Source organism: Thunnus albacares, chromosome 19 (assembly GCF_914725855.1).
Source record: "Thunnus albacares chromosome 19, fThuAlb1.1, whole genome shotgun sequence".
Lineage (NCBI taxonomy): Eukaryota > Metazoa > Chordata > Actinopteri > Scombriformes > Scombridae > Thunnus > Thunnus albacares.
The window spans coordinates 5,025,958-5,047,209 of record NC_058124.1 but is presented as its reverse complement, the minus strand read 5'-3'; the positions used below and the strand labels follow the sequence as shown (position 1 = coordinate 5,047,209).

General features: G+C 36.2%; 1 protein-coding gene across 1 annotated transcript; it reads right to left on the bottom strand.

Annotated features, from left to right (window-relative positions):
• LOC122970378 lies at window positions 1-20,095 on the bottom strand. The gene is made up of 25 exons (XM_044336495.1): window positions 19,878-20,095; window positions 19,640-19,769; window positions 19,066-19,227; window positions 18,612-18,749; window positions 17,548-17,699; window positions 16,901-17,004; window positions 16,603-16,792; window positions 15,978-16,109; window positions 15,617-15,760; window positions 13,793-13,928; window positions 13,194-13,344; window positions 12,650-12,786; window positions 11,283-11,394; window positions 10,843-10,906; window positions 9,572-9,775; window positions 9,213-9,358; window positions 8,365-8,483; window positions 7,867-7,988; window positions 7,647-7,744; window positions 5,498-5,634; window positions 5,134-5,258; window positions 4,492-4,637; window positions 3,579-3,681; window positions 2,484-2,626; window positions 1-1,743 (listed from the first exon to the last, which is right to left on the bottom strand). Exons 1-25 carry the CDS (start codon window positions 20,043-20,045, stop codon window positions 1,617-1,619), a joined length of 3,390 nt encoding a protein of 1,129 aa, XP_044192430.1. The 5' UTR covers window positions 20,046-20,095; the 3' UTR covers window positions 1-1,616.
• Between the last annotated feature and the right edge of the window lie 1,157 nt (window positions 20,096-21,252).

The following is a 21,252-nucleotide window of genomic DNA, read 5'->3' as shown; positions in this document are numbered from 1 at the left end:
AAAAGTGAGACAATAGTTTTAAAAGTGATTTAAAAGACGAAACAGACTCTGGACCTTGGAACAACAAGAGAAGACACATCCGAGGACCTCAGGGAGCGGGAAGGGACATAGGGCATTAAGAAGTCTGATATAAAACTTGAGGTGAGGCCTCAAGTTTTAAGCAATCAATAAAATTTTGAAATCAATTCAAAGAGCAAGCCTATGTAGGAAGGCCAGGATTGTGCGATCATGTTTCCTTGTCCCACTTAAAATCCTGGCAGCAGAGTTTTGGATGAGCTGGAGGCGGAGATTTTTACTGATGCCAGAGAGCAAGGAATTACAGTAGTCCAATTGATTGGTAATGGAGGCATGGATGACAGTTTCCAGATTTTTGGCAGAAAGAAATGGTCTAATCCTTGAAATGTTTCTGAGATGCAGAAAGCAGGATTGATTGATTTAATATCACTGTCTAAGCTGAGGTTTTGAGATTTCTGCAATGCTGAGTCACTGAATAGGACAATGATCCAAGACTATTTGATATTTGGGTATTTGCACTATCTTGACCTATGATCAGTATTTTTGTTTTATCAGTATTTAGCTGCAGGAAGTTTTGTGAAATCCACTCATGGATGATGTCATGAAGGCAGTTTTGCAGGTTGACAGTGTTCTGATAGTTGTTCACAGGGTTACAGCTTAGATAGATCTGAGTATCGTCTGCGTAAAAATGGAAACTGATATTATGTTTATATGTAAGGTGACCTAAAGGGAACATGTAAATGGAAAAGAGGATGGGGCCAAGTACTGAACCTGTTGCAGCTGACCTGAGATTAGTGATACCAATTCAGAAATGCTTGTCTTTTATGTAAGACCTGAACCACTGGAGAGCGGTGCCATTGATACCGACCAAGGTTTCAAGAAGGTCCAAAAGGATATCATGGTCACTGGTATCAAAGGCTAGATCCAGGAGAAAGAGAATGGATTGATGGCAAGCATCTGCTGACAGCAATAAATCATTTATGACCTTAAGAAGAGCGATTTCAGTACTATGGTTTTTTTCCAAAACTGGAATGAAATTTCTGAAAAGATATTTTTTTCATGAATAAAAGCTAGCAGTAGATCTGCTAGAAATTGGCCTAAAATTGTTAGGATCAGAGGAATTAAGAGACGGCTTTTTAAAAAGTGGTTAAACAAGAGCTCTTTTAAAAAATTTAGGAACTGAACCTGTTGACGCATAGTGGTTTAAAATTTGCAGAATAAAACACTGTGTGGCAACTGTATTAAAAACTTCTTTTAGACATTTTATAGGAAGGATATCTTAAGGACAAGTAGAAGATTTAATTTTCTATATTTCTAATAGGTGTGGGACATACTGTAGGAGTTTGTCACAAATGTATCATTCTTGTATATTTACTCAAAGTATGGGTATTTATATATATATCTTGTATATTTACTCAAAGTAATAGGCTATTAGCAAAATAAGTAAAGGAATGCATTTACATTTATAAATGAACAAACATAACTATGACAATGTGATTAATGAATAACATGAATCTGCACTTAATGCAATGGCTGACTTATTTCCATCGTTCCTATTGGCATATTGTATTTACTGGCACAATAGCAGCTCCATCTTTCTGCTACACACTGGTTTCCTGAATTTGACTACGACGATAATCTGTCACCATTTTCTTCATGTCTGGGTATGGTTTCAGATCAGTTCTTCTGAGCATGGTTTGTTTGCCAGCCAGTGGATCATATTTGTATCTGTAAAAGAATGTTCAGTCACTTATCATCTGTGTTGACAAATCCTGAGAAGGTGACTCTGGAATTAGTGGCATCTAGTGGAACGGACTTGGCAGAAATGGAGCACAATATTCATAAGTATGTTTTAATTAATGTAGAATCACCTGAAAATAAGAATTATTGTGTTTTCGTTTCCTTAGATTGGGGAGCATAGACATAGGGAGCAGGTCCTCTTCCACGGAGGCCACCATGTTGCACCGCCATGTTTCTACAGTAGCCCAGAATGGACAAACCAAACACTGGCTCTAGAGAGGGCCTTTTGCATTTTTTGAGTCGTCCTAGTCATCCTACACGCTTGGAGGGTGAGGGTGAGGGGAGGGATATTTAGTTGGTTGCAATCTTCAACCTAACCGCTAGATGCCACTAAATCCTACACACTCCTCTAACAGGAATATTGCGTCTCACTAATACATTTCACAGTGGTGCTTGAGCTGTCCGTTTTTTTTTTCTTTATTTTTTATCTCAGTTTGACATGTTACATACAGTATACAGCATTTTTATGACCATGTCACAGGTCCCCACCTCCAAGCAATATCAAAATCTCTGGATCTTTTTATATAGACCACCTTCTCTAGCGATCTGATGGGAGCAATGGCTGATAAAATGAGATTTTTTACTTATAGTACAATATGTGCTTTCTACTCTGTTACTACTCAGTTTTATTGATCTACAATAATAAATATTATAATGAATGTACTTACATTTTTAGGTGTTTTTCAATGGCCTTCCGTTCATACACTGTTCCATATTTTGTTTTCACGGGATCAACAAATATCTTCTTGGTGAGTGGACAGAGGAGATGTTCAGGTACAAACACAGGTTGTTCCACAGGTTCCACCAATTTCTTTCAAATTGGAAGCAAAGACAGTAATCATTAACATCTCATATTAATGTAAAAGAGTAAAAACAGTGAAATGTGATACATAATGTTAAAGGTAATATGCATGTTGTATTGTAACTTTTTAAGAAAACTAATAATACAACTAATGTGTCCTCTTCTTTGAAAATATGCACATACATATGAATAGGCTAGGTTAGCCTATTCATATCTATAGGACTGGCTCACACTCTCCCTGTTCCTTATCCATCAAGTTTTCAGCTTAGTGGTGCAGCAGGAAGTGTTTAAAATGCTCCACCTGCATTCAATCTGGATTACAATGCAGACTCATTTGCATTAAACTGCATTAGTATAAATTAGGTGTACCTAATATGCTGGCAACAACTTCCTTCATTATTATTTTAATGTTTTATTTCTTATAATTATGACTTAGTTTGTGATCATTACAAAATAGTTATTAATTATGAGATAGTTAGTATCAATTATGCAACTCAATAGCATCTTTCTTTAGACCCCTTCTTCATCCTAAATGCCCACATCTTTGAAACACCACAACCTCAGTCTGTAACACAGGCTTCCTGTTAAAAATATGTTTCTGGCCTAAACCTGATGACATCATCAGAGTTATTTTATCGGACTCTGGAAAGCTCCACCCATAGGCACCAAATACTGCACATTACACAGCTATTCTCATTGTCTTGTTAATGTGCTGTATGCAAGCTGGTGTCTGTACTCAGCCAAAGATTGACTGAGTGGAAAACAAAAGGTGACTTAAGATCTTAATTTAATCTCTGAGTTTTAGGTATCTAAAACTTCAGTTGCTAATATTGAAAGCTATAAACCTTATTTGATTCACCAAAGATTCAGATTCGATAAACGGATTTGATACTGGATTTGGATTTGATAAAAATTCTATTGAACCCCAACCCTACTGACAAAAACACAACAGTTCATTTACCTTCTCCATATCATCCAGTGATTGCCCGGCAGTTTCCTCTGTGTGTTTTTTGGCTTCTTGGTCATATGTCTCACGGTTGGTCATGAATTCCTCCGCCAAAATGCTACCAAAAAAACCCACATATTTGATTTGAATGCTTCATTCACCTAAGCACAAGATAATAAGTTGTTTGCACAAATTCATACAGTGTGACTATATAAGAATTCAGATTTATACTGTACATACATGCTGGTCATTAGCAAAATGCCTATATTGTCATCAGCAATGTATGAACCTTGTGAATTTATCCAGCTTGATATGCTTGATATTAATATGATAAAAAATATGCAATATATGTTACACAGTAAATATAAACTTTCTCCATATGGTATCTGTACAGTATTACAGTGTGCCCTATCCAGAGGCTCTCTTGATAACAGCGAAGAGAAGTCAGAATAATCCTAACACTGGTGTGGTGGTGTGGGCTATTGCAAATGTGACATTATGTTAACATACATTGTCCAGGCATTGTCATCTGTTTCTGCCAGTTTATGGCCATAAAGTAGAGGCCTGAATTTCTCTCCTCTTGGAAATGCATGGTTTATCATAATCATGTGTGTCTTTTGTAATTAGGCTTTTAAGAAAAATAAATCATAGACATGGTAAATTGTATTAATATTCAGTCCCTTTGTTGCGGACAGATCTCATGGTCTGACTAGGTGTTAAATAAAATATCCATTAAACAAATGTGTGATGTGGCTTAAAACAGTGATGCAGCAGGTGCAGCGGCTCCTCAAAATGGTTAATTTATCAAGCATAGTCTGTATATAGACACACAGTCTTGAGATGAAGCCTAATCAGCCTAAATAACTGAAAACGTTGGTGTATGGGTGGACTATGGCGGACTGTGAGTGTGTAGGTGCTTTAATCTTACCTATCCAATGGATCTTCCGGCTCAGGGATGATGAGCAGTCCATACACAGCATCGAGGATATCTCTCATGGTGATTTGGGCATTGTAGTTGCGGTCAAAGATGTTGTGGCAGATGCGCCCCACACTGTTAATATTGCAGTGGTACATCTTTATTCATATTAAGAAAATGATGAATGAAAGCTCAAACATTGTTTACAGTTACTGAAATTGTTAAATTACTTTGTTAAAGCTCCTTTTGGAAACACTTGTATGGAATCGCTCTCAATGGGCCCTATTCACACATGTTTTATCTTTTTTTTATATCTTAAACTCGCTCATAAAACATGACTGAGTAGATTATAAACACTCTTCTTTACATCTGATTCGTGAAACATGCACAGACTTCTGATTCGTTCTTACTTGTGAAAATTGTGATGAATCAGTATGCCAAAAATCTGGACATATTACTTGCCATGTACGTAAAAATAGTACATATTTTCATTTCGTGTTAACCCACAAACATTTTGTAAATAAGAAAATAGAGAACAGTTCCAAAAAACTTCTTAATTTGTGTGCATTCTCAAGTCAAGAGTAAACCTGTTCCTTGGTATGTTTCATGAATGAGGTCCAATGTGTGCAACTGTTCATTTATTTGGCAGGATACACGTGTGACGAAGCGAACAAGTGGAGGCTTCACTGGGTAGTTAGGACCAAACTGGCAGAACAGCTCAAACACTCCCTTCTCGTAAGGTGTGTCAGGAGGGCCCTCCATGAGAATCTTCCAGAATGCTGAAAGGTTTAAAATAAGATAATAATAAGTTTTTTCTTTTGTTTTTTGTTTTTTATTGTGATGATGTTGTTGCAGCAATTCCCTTTAACTGAGATGAATTTCTCCTGAGGGAGTCAATAAAAGTGACCTTGACCTTGAGTCTGTACTCTTACATGTGCTCTTTATTGTATGTATTTAGAATAAAAAAATCACATTTGAAATAAAGAGAAAAAAAGTCATTAGAGAACATGTCACTTACTGAGGTCGGATTCTGATGGAAAGACAGTAAAGAAGGGATGTGGGTGACAATGCAGGCTCTTCAGCTCCTCCAGGATACGTTTGTCCTTCTCCATGAAACGCCCATCTTTGGCCTCCAGAATCCTCTTTTTCAGTGCACTAGTTTGAAAGATTAGTGCTTTGAAAATGTATACAAATTGTAATACTTTATATTATAGACTTCTAAGTAGCCTACAATGTACTTATTTAGTATATTCAGGACACTTGTTAAGGCCATGGTGAAACTTTACACAAACATGGTTCCCAGAGATTAACCCTGATGATTGGTGATGCCCTGACTTTTCCTCTAGTGCCACCATGAAGTTGGCATTTTTGGTTTTTAGTGAAAGGTCTCAACAACTGTATGATGGATCACCATTAAATTTGGTACAAGCAGTTATGTTCTCCCCAGGATGAATTGTAACAACTTTGGTGATCCCTTTTCATGTAGCACCATTATCAGGTCAAAATTTTAATTTGTCCAATACTTTGGTTTAACAACCAAATACCTGCAAACTAATGACATTCCTATTAGTCCCAGCTGTAGTTTGTGTTTAGTGTTAATTACAAAATGCTAGCATGCTGACACGAAAAAACTAAAATGCTGACATTGTAAACATTATGCCTGCTAAACAACTGTATGTTAGCACTGTTATTTGTGAGCATGTTAACATGCATTTAGCTTAAAGCACCTTTGCACCTAAATACAGCCTCTAGTAGAGGTAGTAGAGCAACTAGCATGCCTTTAGACCCTTAGGGACTTTTGGGCTTTTCAGTTTGATCTGAACCAAAATTACAATCGTGAAACCTCCCCTGGATCGCAGTCCAGACCAAACAGCTGAACATTTTCCAGATATTTTAAGAGGATGAGAGAGAGAGGAGAGCAATGCCACCTGAAGATAAAGTAACACCATAATAATATTATTATAGTGGCAACGAAATGAATCTGTTCATTCATTTTTCTCCATTAATTCAAACAGCGATAGAAGTCTACCTGCTGTGTTGATGACATGCCAACATCAGACGCATGTCTGTCTACATGTATAGGGAGATGCAGCCCACGTAGGTGATGATGACAGGATGTAAGTATGTCATGTTAAGTTCTTTAGTACACTTGCATAATTGCAATATGAAACCAAAACTAATTGGATCAAATCTATACAATGTAACAAAAACATGAACCTTGGTTCAGACCTTGGTTTGCACTTTCAGGTGTGAAAAGGGTCTTAGTCTTATGATTATTGTCAGCAAATTCCCAAAACTACAAAACTACAAATGTGTTAGTCCATCCCTCAATAATTTCTGAGTTTCCTACAGTGTCTCTGGTACTCAACCCTAAATTCATACTGACATGTAAATCTTAAAAACGGCTCAAAATATTTCATTTCATCTTTAAAAAGTACTTGGTCATTTCCTGAAACAACTGGTAACTGTAGTTATTAGCAATCTTTTCTCAAACAGGAGAAACAGGATTTGGGATTAGGTCAAAATAAACTACAGTCTATGTGTTGATGGTAATGAAGGAACAAGTCACCCAGTGCAACAGTGTGGCTCATTGATGTGTTTTTTTTATAGATTTTTTGTGTGTGTTTCTGTTTTTTTTAGTGTCAGAGGGTGTGTAAATGTTGACAAGACACTAAATCATCTTGACATGCATCAGAAAAAAATATTAAATATTTTATAAATATATTTTTATATGCTTGTTTTCCATGTTTGATCTTCCTACAAAATAGCACATTGATGCAATGCTGTTAAAAACCAACTTGTTAATTCCTAAAGTCAAACTCTTGCACCTGAATGCAGCATTAGGATCATTGCTATTAAGCAATATTGTGTAATGCTGGAACTGCCTGATCTTCACCAAAATCTGATCCTTTAGCTAATCTTTGTCTAGTTATAGCCAAATCTTTTTCAGTTAACTTTACTAAGAGACAGACACAGCTGAAACTAAAATGTGTGATCTCTTGAAACAATAAAACTAAATAACACACAACCTCTCTGCTTGACCTTTGTCCTCTCATCCTCGGTGCTTGACAAATCATTTGAAAGCATAATTATGGTCCAATAAATTAATCTTCAGCAGATGCAGCATATTCCAAATAGCCATGGAAGAAGCTTATTCTGTCATTTACCAGTGTGTCACTGTCACTTTGCTGTTTATCTGGCTTGGTAAGGCAGCCTCAGGGAATTCATCATATCCATGACTGGCAAAGAACCCAGATAAAAAACTAACAAGGGGAAATAAACCAGCATATCATCATAATATGCAAATGATGTCTGTTTTAAACTTCTGTGATGTAGTCTCATTTTCAGAGCACTTTAAACAGAATTGTAGACAGTAATCAGTGTAACCTTAGTGATGGAGGAGGGGTCAGCTTTGTTTTTTGGTTTCCTCATCTCCAAAGAAAGAACAGTCTCAATCTCAAAAAGCTTGAGACCATCTTTGCTTGTCATTGGTTTAAAACAGCAACCCCCTGAAAGCAATGCAGATTCAAAAAAGAGGAGTTAATTTACCACCAAACTGTTATCTTGACATTTTTACAGCTAAGAGGTGCTATCAGGTACAGCATGAGATTAACTTTTGAACCCTTTTGCAGCACTTATTGATTGACACATGCCATCTGGGGGCAACATCAGTCCTGCATACAGGAATCTCTTTGGAAAATCCCCATTCCATTAGTTGGTTTTCAAAGCATTATTGGTTGCATTGGTTGCAAAAAAAAGACTGTTTCACTACAAGATCTACTTAAATCTGCCTTAAAGAAAAATGTTTTACAAACCTTTTCAGGGGTTGGTTCAAATTAAAAACTCAAAATAAAAGAGAAGAAACTATTTTATTTCATCCTGTACCTGTTGCATTGCTGATTCCATGCAGAATATTGTTCCCCACTTCTCCCAGAAGAATGGAATCCACTATGATGTCAGATTCTATCAGGTTGACTGCAACTGTAGCTGCCTTGTTTGAGGATCTATGCACAAATATTCAGATATGTTCTCAAAAGACACCAGATAATAATAAACATGTGATTTACATTTGTATGCTTTATATTAAAATATAATAATATCAATGTTGCATGATGATAACAAACTAAATAATCTTCCTCTGGGTTTTTCACAGATGAACAACAGACAGCAGTTATACAGTATAGAGGCAGTTATTTAACCCACATCAAAACATCTGGCAGAATAAAGAGAGATCATGACTGACCAAAACTTATATGATTAGTGAATAGGCGTATGATAAACCCCCGTCTAGAAACGCTGTCTTCCAGTATCCCATTATACATTCATGACCAGTCAACACATCCATATAGTATCACTGACCAATCTTGATTGAGCTCTGGATTGACTTGGGTTCAACTACAACCAAGAATTGCTGTCTGTACCTTTCTCATTTTGTGAAATTTCATGTTTTCTGAAATGTTGTTGCGTTTTGCCACCATACCCACTCCTCCCTAAACACATGCAGGCACGCATGCACGCACGCGCACACACGCGCACACACACACACACAAACACACACACATTCACCATACAAGGTGCTGGCCTGCTCATTGGGGAAAAACATGAAGTGTACATTTATAAATCACACATACATTTGAAAATCTGATTAATATTTAGAGTGAATGATTTTAGTCACCAGACTATTATAGTCACGTATCTATAGATAGTATACTAGCATAGAGAAGGATATTTACCCATAATCATTTCCATCTGTGAGACACAGAATGCGAAGTCTACAGTCTGGAAACTTCTTCTTTACTTTGTCCAACTCCAGCATACCATGCTGTAGTGCATCATACAGCCTTGTCTGTCCAGTTGCCTTAAGAGTGTGCACATGTTCCTAGAAAAGTGAAAAATAACAGCTGTGTCTATTTAAGAGACTATTGTACCATGGCTCAAGATCCCATGTTATATTCCACACAGAAAGAAAGACCATATCCTAACCCTCAATTGGTATTTAAGACTAAGATGTAAAGTGCAGAATTGAACAAATACATGGTTTGATATACTTCATGTTTATAAGATATGCTTTAAAGATATGTGATGTATTTACCTTGAACTTTTCAAGCGTTTCTGTAAATGTGTGGAGTGTTTTCACTGTAGAGTCAAACTTCACAAGTCCAATGACATGATGGAAATCATAAGCCATGCTCCGTGTTGCAAAGTTGTCAAAAAGCTCTTTTACAGCATGGATTCTCTGTATTTCCACACTTCCATAGCACTTCTCAGCCATGGATGAGCTCGTATCGATGAGCACCTAATTAAATCAAAGGTTAGAAATCACTGAGATGCATTTTTTTTCACACCCTAAAACAAAACTTAAGTTGAAGCATATACTTCATGGGGATCTTGACTGGACACTTGTTTTGTAATTTTGTTGCACAAGATAGAAAAAGTCCCAAATGTGCCTGTGCTTGACTGAAGGATTGTTCACATTATCATTGTGTCACTATACTGCCCATGCTATATAGTTGTTTATATGCCTAAAAGAGCTTGTAGAGTCTCTGGGTTAATTTATAATTGCTATAAAATAATGTTAGCACCATTGGTATAGACATTTGAAATGTGTTTCACGTGTTTTTCCCCTTGTGCACCATATTGAACTGCAGAGGCTATGCACTGGGTCCATAGACACCAATGGCTTTTGGCCTTTTTTTTCGTTGTTGTTAATCATCAATTAAAGAGGCCAGTTTCCACCCATGGACCATCTGTCTCACCTGAGGTCTAAAGATCTGTACACATAATGGTCAGATAAAGGAATCACATGTATATGCCCCTCTTGAGTTTACATGCCTACATAATATATCGACAGAACAAGCTAATTCAAGGGTTAACACGTAAAAGTGCAATTCCGCAAGTGGCCACTGGGAAAAATTGGCAGCAAGGCTGAGTGGCAGCATCGTATCCTATTATTATACATCCATGGATTATAAATGTTGACTTTTCAACTTTGATTTACTGGTTTGATTTATTTTGTATGGATCCGTGGTAAAAAAAAAAAGACTTTTTACTGAGGGGACTGAACTCATAGACTGTGGGACAAAAATGTTGCATTTAATTGCTCTTTAAGCTGTTGACAAGGTCTGTCTTCAATATCTGTTCAAATTAACTTTCTGATTTAACACAGTTAGTTTTGGTTGTTTGTTTTTCTATGCTACAAATAAATTCAAAAATAAATTCAAAATAATGCAATTTCCATCCTTTTTGAAATATAATGTAAAATAAGGTATAGCAGGTCTAAACAGATCTAGAATGAGGAAATCTAACAGTCCCCCTACCCCTGTCTCCATTAAAATAATTGAAGTAGTAAATGATCTACAATACCAGAATAGCTTCTTTTGGAGTCCTGGTTGTGAGAAAGGATTGGTCATCCCTATGGTCACCAGTTCTGCACGAAAGGTGGAAAATTTCATGTTTTGTTAAGTGGTAAGATAGATGTGTGATATTAAGATATGTATGTAAAAGCAAATAAGATTAGACATTCTGGTGACTGTTAATCTTCATACCATGGAGTCATACTGCACATTATTGCAATATGTGTCCACACATTCTTAATGTAAAAGTCACATTTTTATAATCAAGATATTTACTTTATAGTTTAGTCGTCACTTTTACTCAGGAAAAAGGAGAAATTCATCCACTTTGAATGAATGTACTTTCACAATATCATAGTTGTGGGTTTTAAACTACAAATGCCAATAAACATTTTTAAAGTGATTATATGTGGATTTTATGTGTACTACAAAAAAAATTGAGATACTTACTGTGCTGCCAGTACATCCACATCCACATCTTTGACTTTACCAGCCAGACAATCATGCACCACAATTATTGCAGGTGATGCCTTATTTTTTCCTAGATAAACACCAAGGTTGTCTGCAAACGACAAAACAACATGTCTCTTATATGTAAGGGATAATAGGTTTCACATATGTGGCCAAGAGTGGAATTTTTCCCCCCAAGCCTGGGACAAACATTCCCACTCACCATAGTTTGTCAAAATAATCTAACTATACAAGCATAGCTGGAATCAGATGAGACAAGGAACCACAGAAGTGTGTCCCTAAATATAATAAAATAATTGAAAAAACGGCCAATGGAACTACAGTAATATAGTAATCATGACAGACATAGAGCACAAATGAAAAAATTAGCTCCTATGAAGTTGCAACTATGAACAGCTGTGAATGTGATATGAGTCTGATAACCATGCAGGAATAAAATTTCCTGATTGTGGCTAAAGGGCTATTCTTTGAATTCATTGTAAACCCTGGAGTTTGGAAATCACACACTAGAATCTCTTTGTTGTGTCTTGATTTTAACATAGAAAACTGTCTATATACTGTAAATCATTTCTATCTCTTTCTCCATGAGACGCCTCTTCACATGTCGACATCTAAGGTGCCTAGTTCAAACTGAATGTCATTGTAGGAAATTCATATGCTTTATATTTGAATGCGAATCTCTGACATTTCCTGTAATTTTGACACACTGTCAGCTGTATTGTGATGAACCTTGTGCTGATGTATTGACTGCAATCGCAAATAGTGTAGCAGCATGATTTTCAAATTTCAATTAAAATATCATATGTAGTACCCAGACTCCAACTCCAAAACTGTAAAAAATAAGGCCCTGGTGTGTAATATATTTGATTATCTATGTGTGGTTTGTAGAGTTTATGTGTGGAGTTTAACAAACAAGCATGTTGCATTTCATTTCGCTCCCAAAGTAGATGTGAACAACAAAGCGTTCATCCCCAATTAACATGTTGCTCTCTGGGACTTAATGGACCACCAGGTATATGTAGACACTGGCTTGCACCACAGGCAATTAAGTGAAGATTGCCTCCCATTAAATTATGCACAGGAGCACATCTGTGGGAAAACATGGAGCCTATGTCTCTTTCCTCATCCTCTGGATGCTTATTATCTTATGAAGGAGTTAGGTCATGTGTAGCCCATACTGCACTGCGTGTCCTATACTGTTACCCTACATGTAGGCTAAGATCCTGTTATCCTTGTATCATGTATAATTATGAAATTATATGTTCTATTATTTTGATCCTAGTATCACTAACATAAAATGCTGTGTATTCATTTTACTAGGAACAGCTTTCTGATATATGCAGTACCTGCGCTCAAGAAAACAAGACACGCGTCGTCTAATCCTAGCTCCTTCAAACGCAGTGGTGGAGTCACACTGAGTAGAGGGAAAGCTTCCAGTTCCTCTGCCATGCTTCCAAAAGTCTTCTCAGTATTTATGTGAAAGCTGTAATTGAATTACACAAATTGTTAGATAGATTACTGTGTTTTAAATGCTTTGAGAACTGGGTCATCTCAAGAAAACGTGAGCAAAACAGGTTTCTTATCTCATTACTCATAAATCTCTATTAAACATGTTGAGTTCAGTTTGTAAAGTAGTACAGCATACCACACTGCCCACACTAAGAATCAGTTGCAAAAAATGAGACGGATCACTTTGGATAACCAGTTACTATATTCACCATTAGCAAACATATTAATATTGTAACATTGGTCACTGATGTAATCATAAAATACTGTATGTGCACCATATAGTACATAGAAATCCACATGACAAAGCTTTGTATACAAAGGTATGTTACGTTATTATAACTAATTTTAACATAATTTATGAATAAGAAATTTTATACATACTTCTGACCAGTCACGATGCCGTGATAAATCCAAAGATGGTATGTTCTAACTGAAGGATGAACACTGAGCAAAATCTTCTCAATGTCAGTGGCTCTCTTGAGTGACGTTTCTCGCAAAACCTCTTCAGTACAGTTTGGAATCTTCTCTTCATCTTTACAAAGATTTAGAAAAAAAGTTAAAACATAATGTCCATAATAACACATCTAATTACTTCCTGACAAATTACAGATGTGGGAAGAAAAATATTTAGAATTGAGATGAGATGTGATCATTGAGTCCAACCTTGGCTGTAGACCTTTACACTCATGAATAATATTAATATTTTTTCAGTATTAAACACTCTGACATACACTTCAGGAAACAACTAGTTAACATTTTGGTGGTAGACCTCCAGGCGATCCTTCAAATGCTGTTTCAATCACAGGAATTGCTTTGATGGGGTGAGGTTGTGTTGTTTCCACCCACGTTTAAGCAAAATTTCACAACAATCTTCCCATAAATAGAAAATCATTCTGTACATGGTTTGCAAAATGTGTACATGTTAGCAAGTTTGCTTATATACTTTTGATCCATTACATATTTTTAAAGATTATTTTTACCTTTGATTTTCTGCAGCACATGCGCTCTTTCTAGGGTACCTGGAACTCCAGGTACAGTGACTGGTTCACAGAAACGCTTGTTGTCTTCAGACATCAGAGAAACTGGTGCATAGTCCTCATGTTCTGCGCTCTCTTTCTGTCAAAAATAATAGAAGGGAGTAATACAAGGGACACTATTCAGTAACACTCTGCTGGAAGTGTGTGATTTGTCGTCGTCATTACTCGTAACAGTGCTACAGGTCATAATGATATTTTACGTTCAGGAATACTGCTTCTTGCCTCTTCTTCCCTAACACATAGTAATCGTAAAATTTCCAACAGTATTGAAACTCTGTAGTAAAGATGAAGGTGCATTTTGAAATTATATGTGTTATGTCTGTGACCATTTGTAATTGAACACTGATGGCTCTTATTTAATTGTAACTGGTTATTTGAAGATATTTTGTCACCAGTGCAATTCTGAAAAAGCACTTAAAAAGACGGGTAATATAAAGGGCTGGCATCATACAGTTTCTAGATGACAACATCCATGACAACAACTAAACTCAATGCCATTTTAAAGGCTCTGCCTTACAGAAATAATCCATAAAACTATTAAAAAAATGATTAATGTAAGCTGACCTCAATCAATATTATGATATTAACACTGAATCAAATGGTTTAACTTGAAACAAGCAAATTACATGTTCTTAATATTTGTTTAATAGAAGTAAGGACTAAATATATGAAATGAGAACTTGATATCAAACATGTTTGATGCTGATGGGACTTCATCCAGACACAACAGTGCACCTGTTCTAAGCTGACCTTCTCACAACAAGGTGGCCCTGCAAAATGCGTATTCTGACAAGATCAAAACTGATGACTTTTTACTTTCATGTCTCATGTAAAGTCTTCAGTGATGATATTTAAATAAAGTCTAAAGTTCTTATTTTAGCCATTTTAGCCCAAATCTCAAGTCTACAGCTCTCATAGGCTATGTGAAGACAATGCATCCCTTCTATCCATTGTATTGATGGAAAGAGTCTGATTGTAATATATTTTAATGGCGGAAAGTAAGTAAGTATATTTACTCAAGTACAGTGCTTTAGTACAAAACTGAGTTACGTGCATTTGGTAATTATTTCCATTTTATACCACTTTCATACCTCCACTCCACTTTATAGAAAAATATTGTACTTTTAACTCCACTACATTTATCTGAGTTCAGGTGTTGGAACGTTGCAGCAAAGAGGGCTGAGGATAGTTTATCAAGTATATTGTGTCTAAAGGGAAAATGATCTTATCTAAAAGAGAAAATGTAATATAATAAATGTACTGTGTATTCATGAAGTTCAAATGAAGGACCCTGACCAGAATAAATATAGACAATTATAGAAAATGGATTGATGGGTATATATATGAGTGTTAATACTGTATGTGCTTTGCTTGAATAACCCATTGTGATGAAGCTTGCAGCCTCTTGGACACATTATAAACTGAAGTACAATATACTGAAACATGATGAAATGTTTTCTTAACCTTATGTAGCCAAATTTAAGCAACTTCATTGAAACTTTGCAGCTGAGAAACCTTGACAGAGCACCATGATTAGACCTAAAAGGATTTATAATGTATGTTAAATAGAAGGTAAGTAGATTATAAAGTGATATGATTAACTTTATAAAGATTTATCCTAACCATGTCATCCAGGTTGCAGCGAGGCTTAAATACATGAATCATTGGAGGAAGGCAGTTATTATCTTGTTAAGGTAAATCAAATACCCTGGATACCTCAACACCCGTGTGAATTTAGATTCTGCCTCAAAACAAATTTGGAAATACCTTTGCCTCTGCCATGAGATATGCCCAGCAGTATGTGGAATTCTCAAAGACATCAAGGTCCTCAATGATCTTTTCCCCTCGTTTTGATCCAAGCTTTGGCAAAAGCTCTCTAAAGAGTGTGTACAAGCCTTCAACCACTGCAATCTACAGGAAAAGAAAAAAAAGTTACTGTAGGAAAAAAAATCACATTCTTTCAAGGCTGCTGATGAAACAAAATTCATGCTGCTTCAGTTTGAAAACAATGCAGTGTAAAATGTATCTATATGCATTTGTAAAATAGTACCTTAAAACACTAATTTCCAAAAAGTCAATGCAACAGGTAATAAAGTTAATATAACAACATTTTTTATCATTTATTTACCTTTTGAGTCCTGGATAGATATTCATTCTTCAAGAGTAACTGATGCAAACTTTGGGCCAGAGGGTTACATCCGCTTAGTTTTCGTATGTAGCCAATCAAATTTGTGTACGAAAGCCCAAAAGGTTTTTGTTTCTAGAGGAGAAAAATATAATCAAAGTCCAAAATTTATCTAAAGTACAGTTGTGACATGATTATTTTTAACAGCTCCTGACAGAAAGGACCTCTGAGATGTTGTAAATAGCTCCAGTGTGAAAGAAAACTCAAACCCACTAAACCTCAATTTTAAGTTTTCTATTTCTATACATGTTTGTATATGTTTTACCTTGTTACACAAGGTACACAATGAAAGCTTTGGAGTGGTTGGAAGGCACCTTCAACAGAAGCTAGCTCCCCCGTCTTCGCAAAATGAATTAAATTGATCCTTCTTTCTAACTGCCAGTAATTAAAACAATAATATATTTACCAAAATTCTGGAATATTCCTTTAGGGCAATAAAAGGGTAAGCAATTAAAAAAACGGGCTGATCCAGAAGAAATCATATATATTTATATTTATTTATCAAATATTAGATAAATAAGTGAGGGGTAACATAATAATGAAAAAATAAACATGAAACCCTGCTTACGATGACATAAAGTGACGATAAGAAGACACTGATTCCCTTGGGAGTTTGTTGCACGGAGGGCACAACATCATTACTGAAGAATTCGTTGGTGTTTGGAATCTCCTCAGCAAATGTGGACAGTGAGAAGTGAACTGTTGACTCCTCTGAGATTCCACAACTTTCCAATGTGTTGCCACTGCTATCTCCACCTCTGAAAATATAATTAATAAGCACATGAACAAATAGAATAATATGTTACTGTTGATGATTGGTGTCAAAAGCCATACTATATCCATGGATTACAATAATTCTGAATTACTTGTAATGAAGAACATGTGCTGGGATTCCACTTTCATTTGCAAGCTTGTTCTTCAAATTAGCTACTGTGTCAGTTGCCAAGTTCACCTTCACCTCGAAGTCTCCCTGTATCAAATATCAAATATAGGAGAGAATAAAGTTATTTAAGTGAGAGCCCATGTTAGACTGCAGCATCCATCTAGAGATGTGCTGCTGATATCAGCGGGAGAAATGAACTATAAATCAATGACAAAGCCTTTTGAATTTGTAAAAGCTCTGATTCCCATGTCTGGTTGGTTGGATGCTGTAGTATTTAGAAAAATCCAGATAAAAAATGTTTTGCTTATGAGAAGTTAGAAATATTTACACACAATGGCCATAACATAAACTCTAACATAAACCAATAATTATATTATCCAGAAGACTCCTATGCTGCTATGTTGAGAGAAAAGACGAATTAGATCAGTGGTTCTCAAGGTGGGGTCCACGGACTCCTTGAAGGGGAATAATTTATGTATGAATGTAATAAAACATCTAAAAACAAAAATCATATCAGATGGGGGAACCTAGGACAAAATCTTATCAAATGGGCTCCGTGGTCTTATTAGTGTCAGTTTAGGGGTCCTTGACATGAAAAAGTTTGAGAACCACTGAATTAGATTACAGTACCTTGAGCATGACATGGCACCGCACTGTATCTGCACTGTAGGTTTCAGTAACCTGTCCTGTTGCATTTTGAGGAGCTGTAATCAGGTTCTCCTTTGGTGTAAATATGGCATAGATTACATCTCCACTCTTAATATGTCTGTCCTGTAAAGACCCTGCAGGCAAAAAACAAAATCAAAACAACCACTTTACATGTTTTGTTATGTCACAGGAAAAAAAAATTCCAACAATAATAGCTGCTGTAAGGTTGTTGAGATTCTATTGAAGTCACAGGGCAGATTTGTGTTGTGTGTGTTGTTTGGTAGGCCTAATATATACAGTATAATGAAAAAAAAAACAGGTAGTGCTGTTAAAATGATTTGTTTTAGATGTTGGGGATTAAATTACCACTTCCCATCATGGTTTATCATGGTTTGTGTTTATTTAAAAGAAACATTCCCAACATGAGGACATGAGGAAGATGGAAGAAATGGTTCTGTTGGATTTGTTTGCCTATTTGGACTATCTGCTCTTCTTTTACCACTAATGCCAGTAAAGTCCCTTTAATTCAATGTGTCAATAAAATGATGTCCTGTTGTATTTGGTTTTGAACAGCAACACCAAAGCTGCAGGAACACGACAGGAGCTCATTTTCCACCTGAGGTTGTCCCTCCTGGGTTCCTGCACTACTACAGTTAAAAGGCAGCAAGAGGCAAGTGAACAAACAAACTAGTGCATTGTGGTGGTTTATGAGGCTGTTGACTTCCTCTCTGCACTTCCCCTTATTATTATATTCTGACCAAACTGCATCACAAAGGTTATATACAAAGGTTCTATTAAATAACAACATTCATGTACTCTTTTAAAACAGATGAAGGCAGATGACCAGCTGCATCTACATGTAATTCACATTAATTTCCTATATTGTTACTTGTGTAACTTTCATTATGCATACTTGAAGGCATACTTTTCTTACACTTCAAATGTTTTATCATTTGTATAAAGGCCTGATATTCCTTCACTGAACATTACACTAAAAAATGCCCTGTCATTATTTATTTTAAACCCCTGGCACTGAGTGAGCTTACATGTGTTGAAGAAGGGATCATCAGTCAAGGGCATCCCATCCACTGTGTAGAGACAGACACCTTTGGACGCACCAATACTTTCAAGGTGACAGATCCTCAACATCAGATCTTCAACTGTGTTTTGTGCTGGATCCATATCTACAAGTTCAAATCAACAGAAGTACAAAGGTATTTGAGTGTCATCTATTGGCTCTGTCACTCCTGACCTGACCTCATGGTGTCCCTGGTGTGTGCTTTTAGTGCTTGACTTGACCTACATTCGGTCTTCAACCCAACCTGCTTCATGTTATTTATTTTTGTATAAAGGCAGTAGGTGTATTTCAGGCATTTCCTTGCTTAGAAATCGGCAGCAACAAGAGGTACTTTTCCAACGTATTTCACTACCAACATTTTTTCTCTGCTCTGTCAAAAACTTAATGATCAAAAAAGGGTATAAATTATATGAACTTCTTACCTTTGATGTGTTTCGGTTCAGGACATTTGGGGTACATGTACTGCAGAGAGAATGACTGTGTTGACTTTTGCACAGCCATTGCAGCTGGGTGTCCTGGAGCTCTGAGTCTTCCAATGGTGATTTTCATTTGAGAAAAGCGATTTTTTTCCACTTGACTGAGTCCTGTTTGGAAATATGTTGGTTTATCTGAATTTCAAATTTTAAACGGCAATAAACTTATATTAAACTTTAATGAGTTCATACTGTGGAAATTTAACTCAAGATTTGTGTTTTCTATTTGGATTATTATATAAATCATTACTGATTCTAACTAAGAAATTCATGATGAAAACATTTGTTAAAAGGTCATGTTATTAGGCCACTAGACCCAAGTCATGTTATTCACACCAGAGAAGACAGAACAACTAATGTAATGTGAAAATCAGTGGTGGCTACTCAGGATTATTCAAAGTGGTATCATGTAACAAAAATATAGACCTGAATATGATTCTATTCTTACATGAAATATTTTTCATGGAAGCTACATGGAAAACAGGAAATGCATTCACAAATCGTTAACATTCAGTAACCTTACCAAGGTTGTTTAAGTCCTCATCTGTTACACCATCAATGAAATCTCTTTCATCTTTCACTCCTAACTGGAGAAACTTGTTGTAGTAAGACTGGAGTCTGTGCTTCTCAAGTAGGTTGAAAATCGCCTCCATCTAAAACAAAAAAAGTGAAATAAACACATATCAAAATATTCCAAATATAATCATTACAATTCATAATACTACTATTCAATAATTGTTGTTTAAGTTGGACAAACTTACCTTGATGTGCTCAAGATGAAGCGCAACAGTTGTGCTGCTTTGGTGTCTGTGTCTAGCGTTATTAACTACAGTATGTGCCTGTTTCACGAGAAACGAAACCAAACAGTACTGGGAATAAACTGAACTCCACACTGACTTCAGGGGATTCGGGGAGGAGGACTCAAACATGCAATGGAAAAACAACACAACCAGTTGTTTTTTTGGTTGGAATAGAGACTTTGTACCTCGTGACGCATGATAGGCTATATTGTGATCAGTTAGATTAAATATTACAGATATAAATATCAGACAATTATGCCTGAGCGTGAATAACCTTTTTTTCACCTTTGTTTTCAGCTTAAAATTGTCTAAATCGAGGGAGACTTGAATGCAGCGATTCAGACGTTAAAGGCCCAGACGCACTGAGTGTCTGACGTGAGCGTTTTGAAGTACACTTGAAAATACGTTATGAGGCGCGTCAAAGTGCCTTTACGCCCAAACTCTCCATGTTTCGATTTTGGATCGGCAGATGAGGACTCAGCGACCAAAGCTGTTTTCACTTTTCTCTCTCTGATCGGCGAGAGAGAAAGAGAGAGAGAGAGAGAGAGAGAGAGAGAACAAAGCCTGTGATGAGAGAAATAAAACGTTATATTCTGATTATTTCACGGCAGTCACATTTTACAGCACAAATAAATAACCATCAAACAGTGAACAGATGATTTACCGTTGAATCAGACGCTCTTAGTTTCAGGTTCAATTCCCTCCTCTGCATTTCTCTTTTTCATTCATTCATCACATCCAACTAATGCAACAGTAAATACAACGACAACAGGAGAAATCTGTGTTGGTTCTGTAGTGTTGGCATTTCAAATCTGATGCCTGCAGTGCGCCATAGGAGCATCAAATGACGTGTGGTACATTATATGATCAGAAAATTCAACAAAATATAAAATGAATACATAAACTAGTGAGAAGAGATTAATTATCCCAAATCTGACAGTTGCTTTACCCTCTTTAATTTAAGTCTTTCTGAGGGCTGTTCTCTGCAGATGTAACAGAGATCTCAGAAGCTTGTTTTTCTTTTCAACAAAGCTTCATAAATGGACCTTTATGAGAAACTGGACAAACAGCCTTTATTGGCACAGAAAGTAGAAGAGGTCATTCCAACTAAATCATGATTTTTTCCTTCAGCTGACAGCCGAGTCAGCCTTGTGTTCTGGCATACTCTAGCATTTAGTTATGAGCTCATAGCTGCTGTTTAGAACAGGTTCACTTAAATCCTAGCTTTAAACACAGCACAAAGCAAAAACAATGCTAAATATATCAAAACTACTAATATAAAGGGTTCTTCTACATATATTTCCCAGAAAAATAATTATCAACAAAAATATTTACT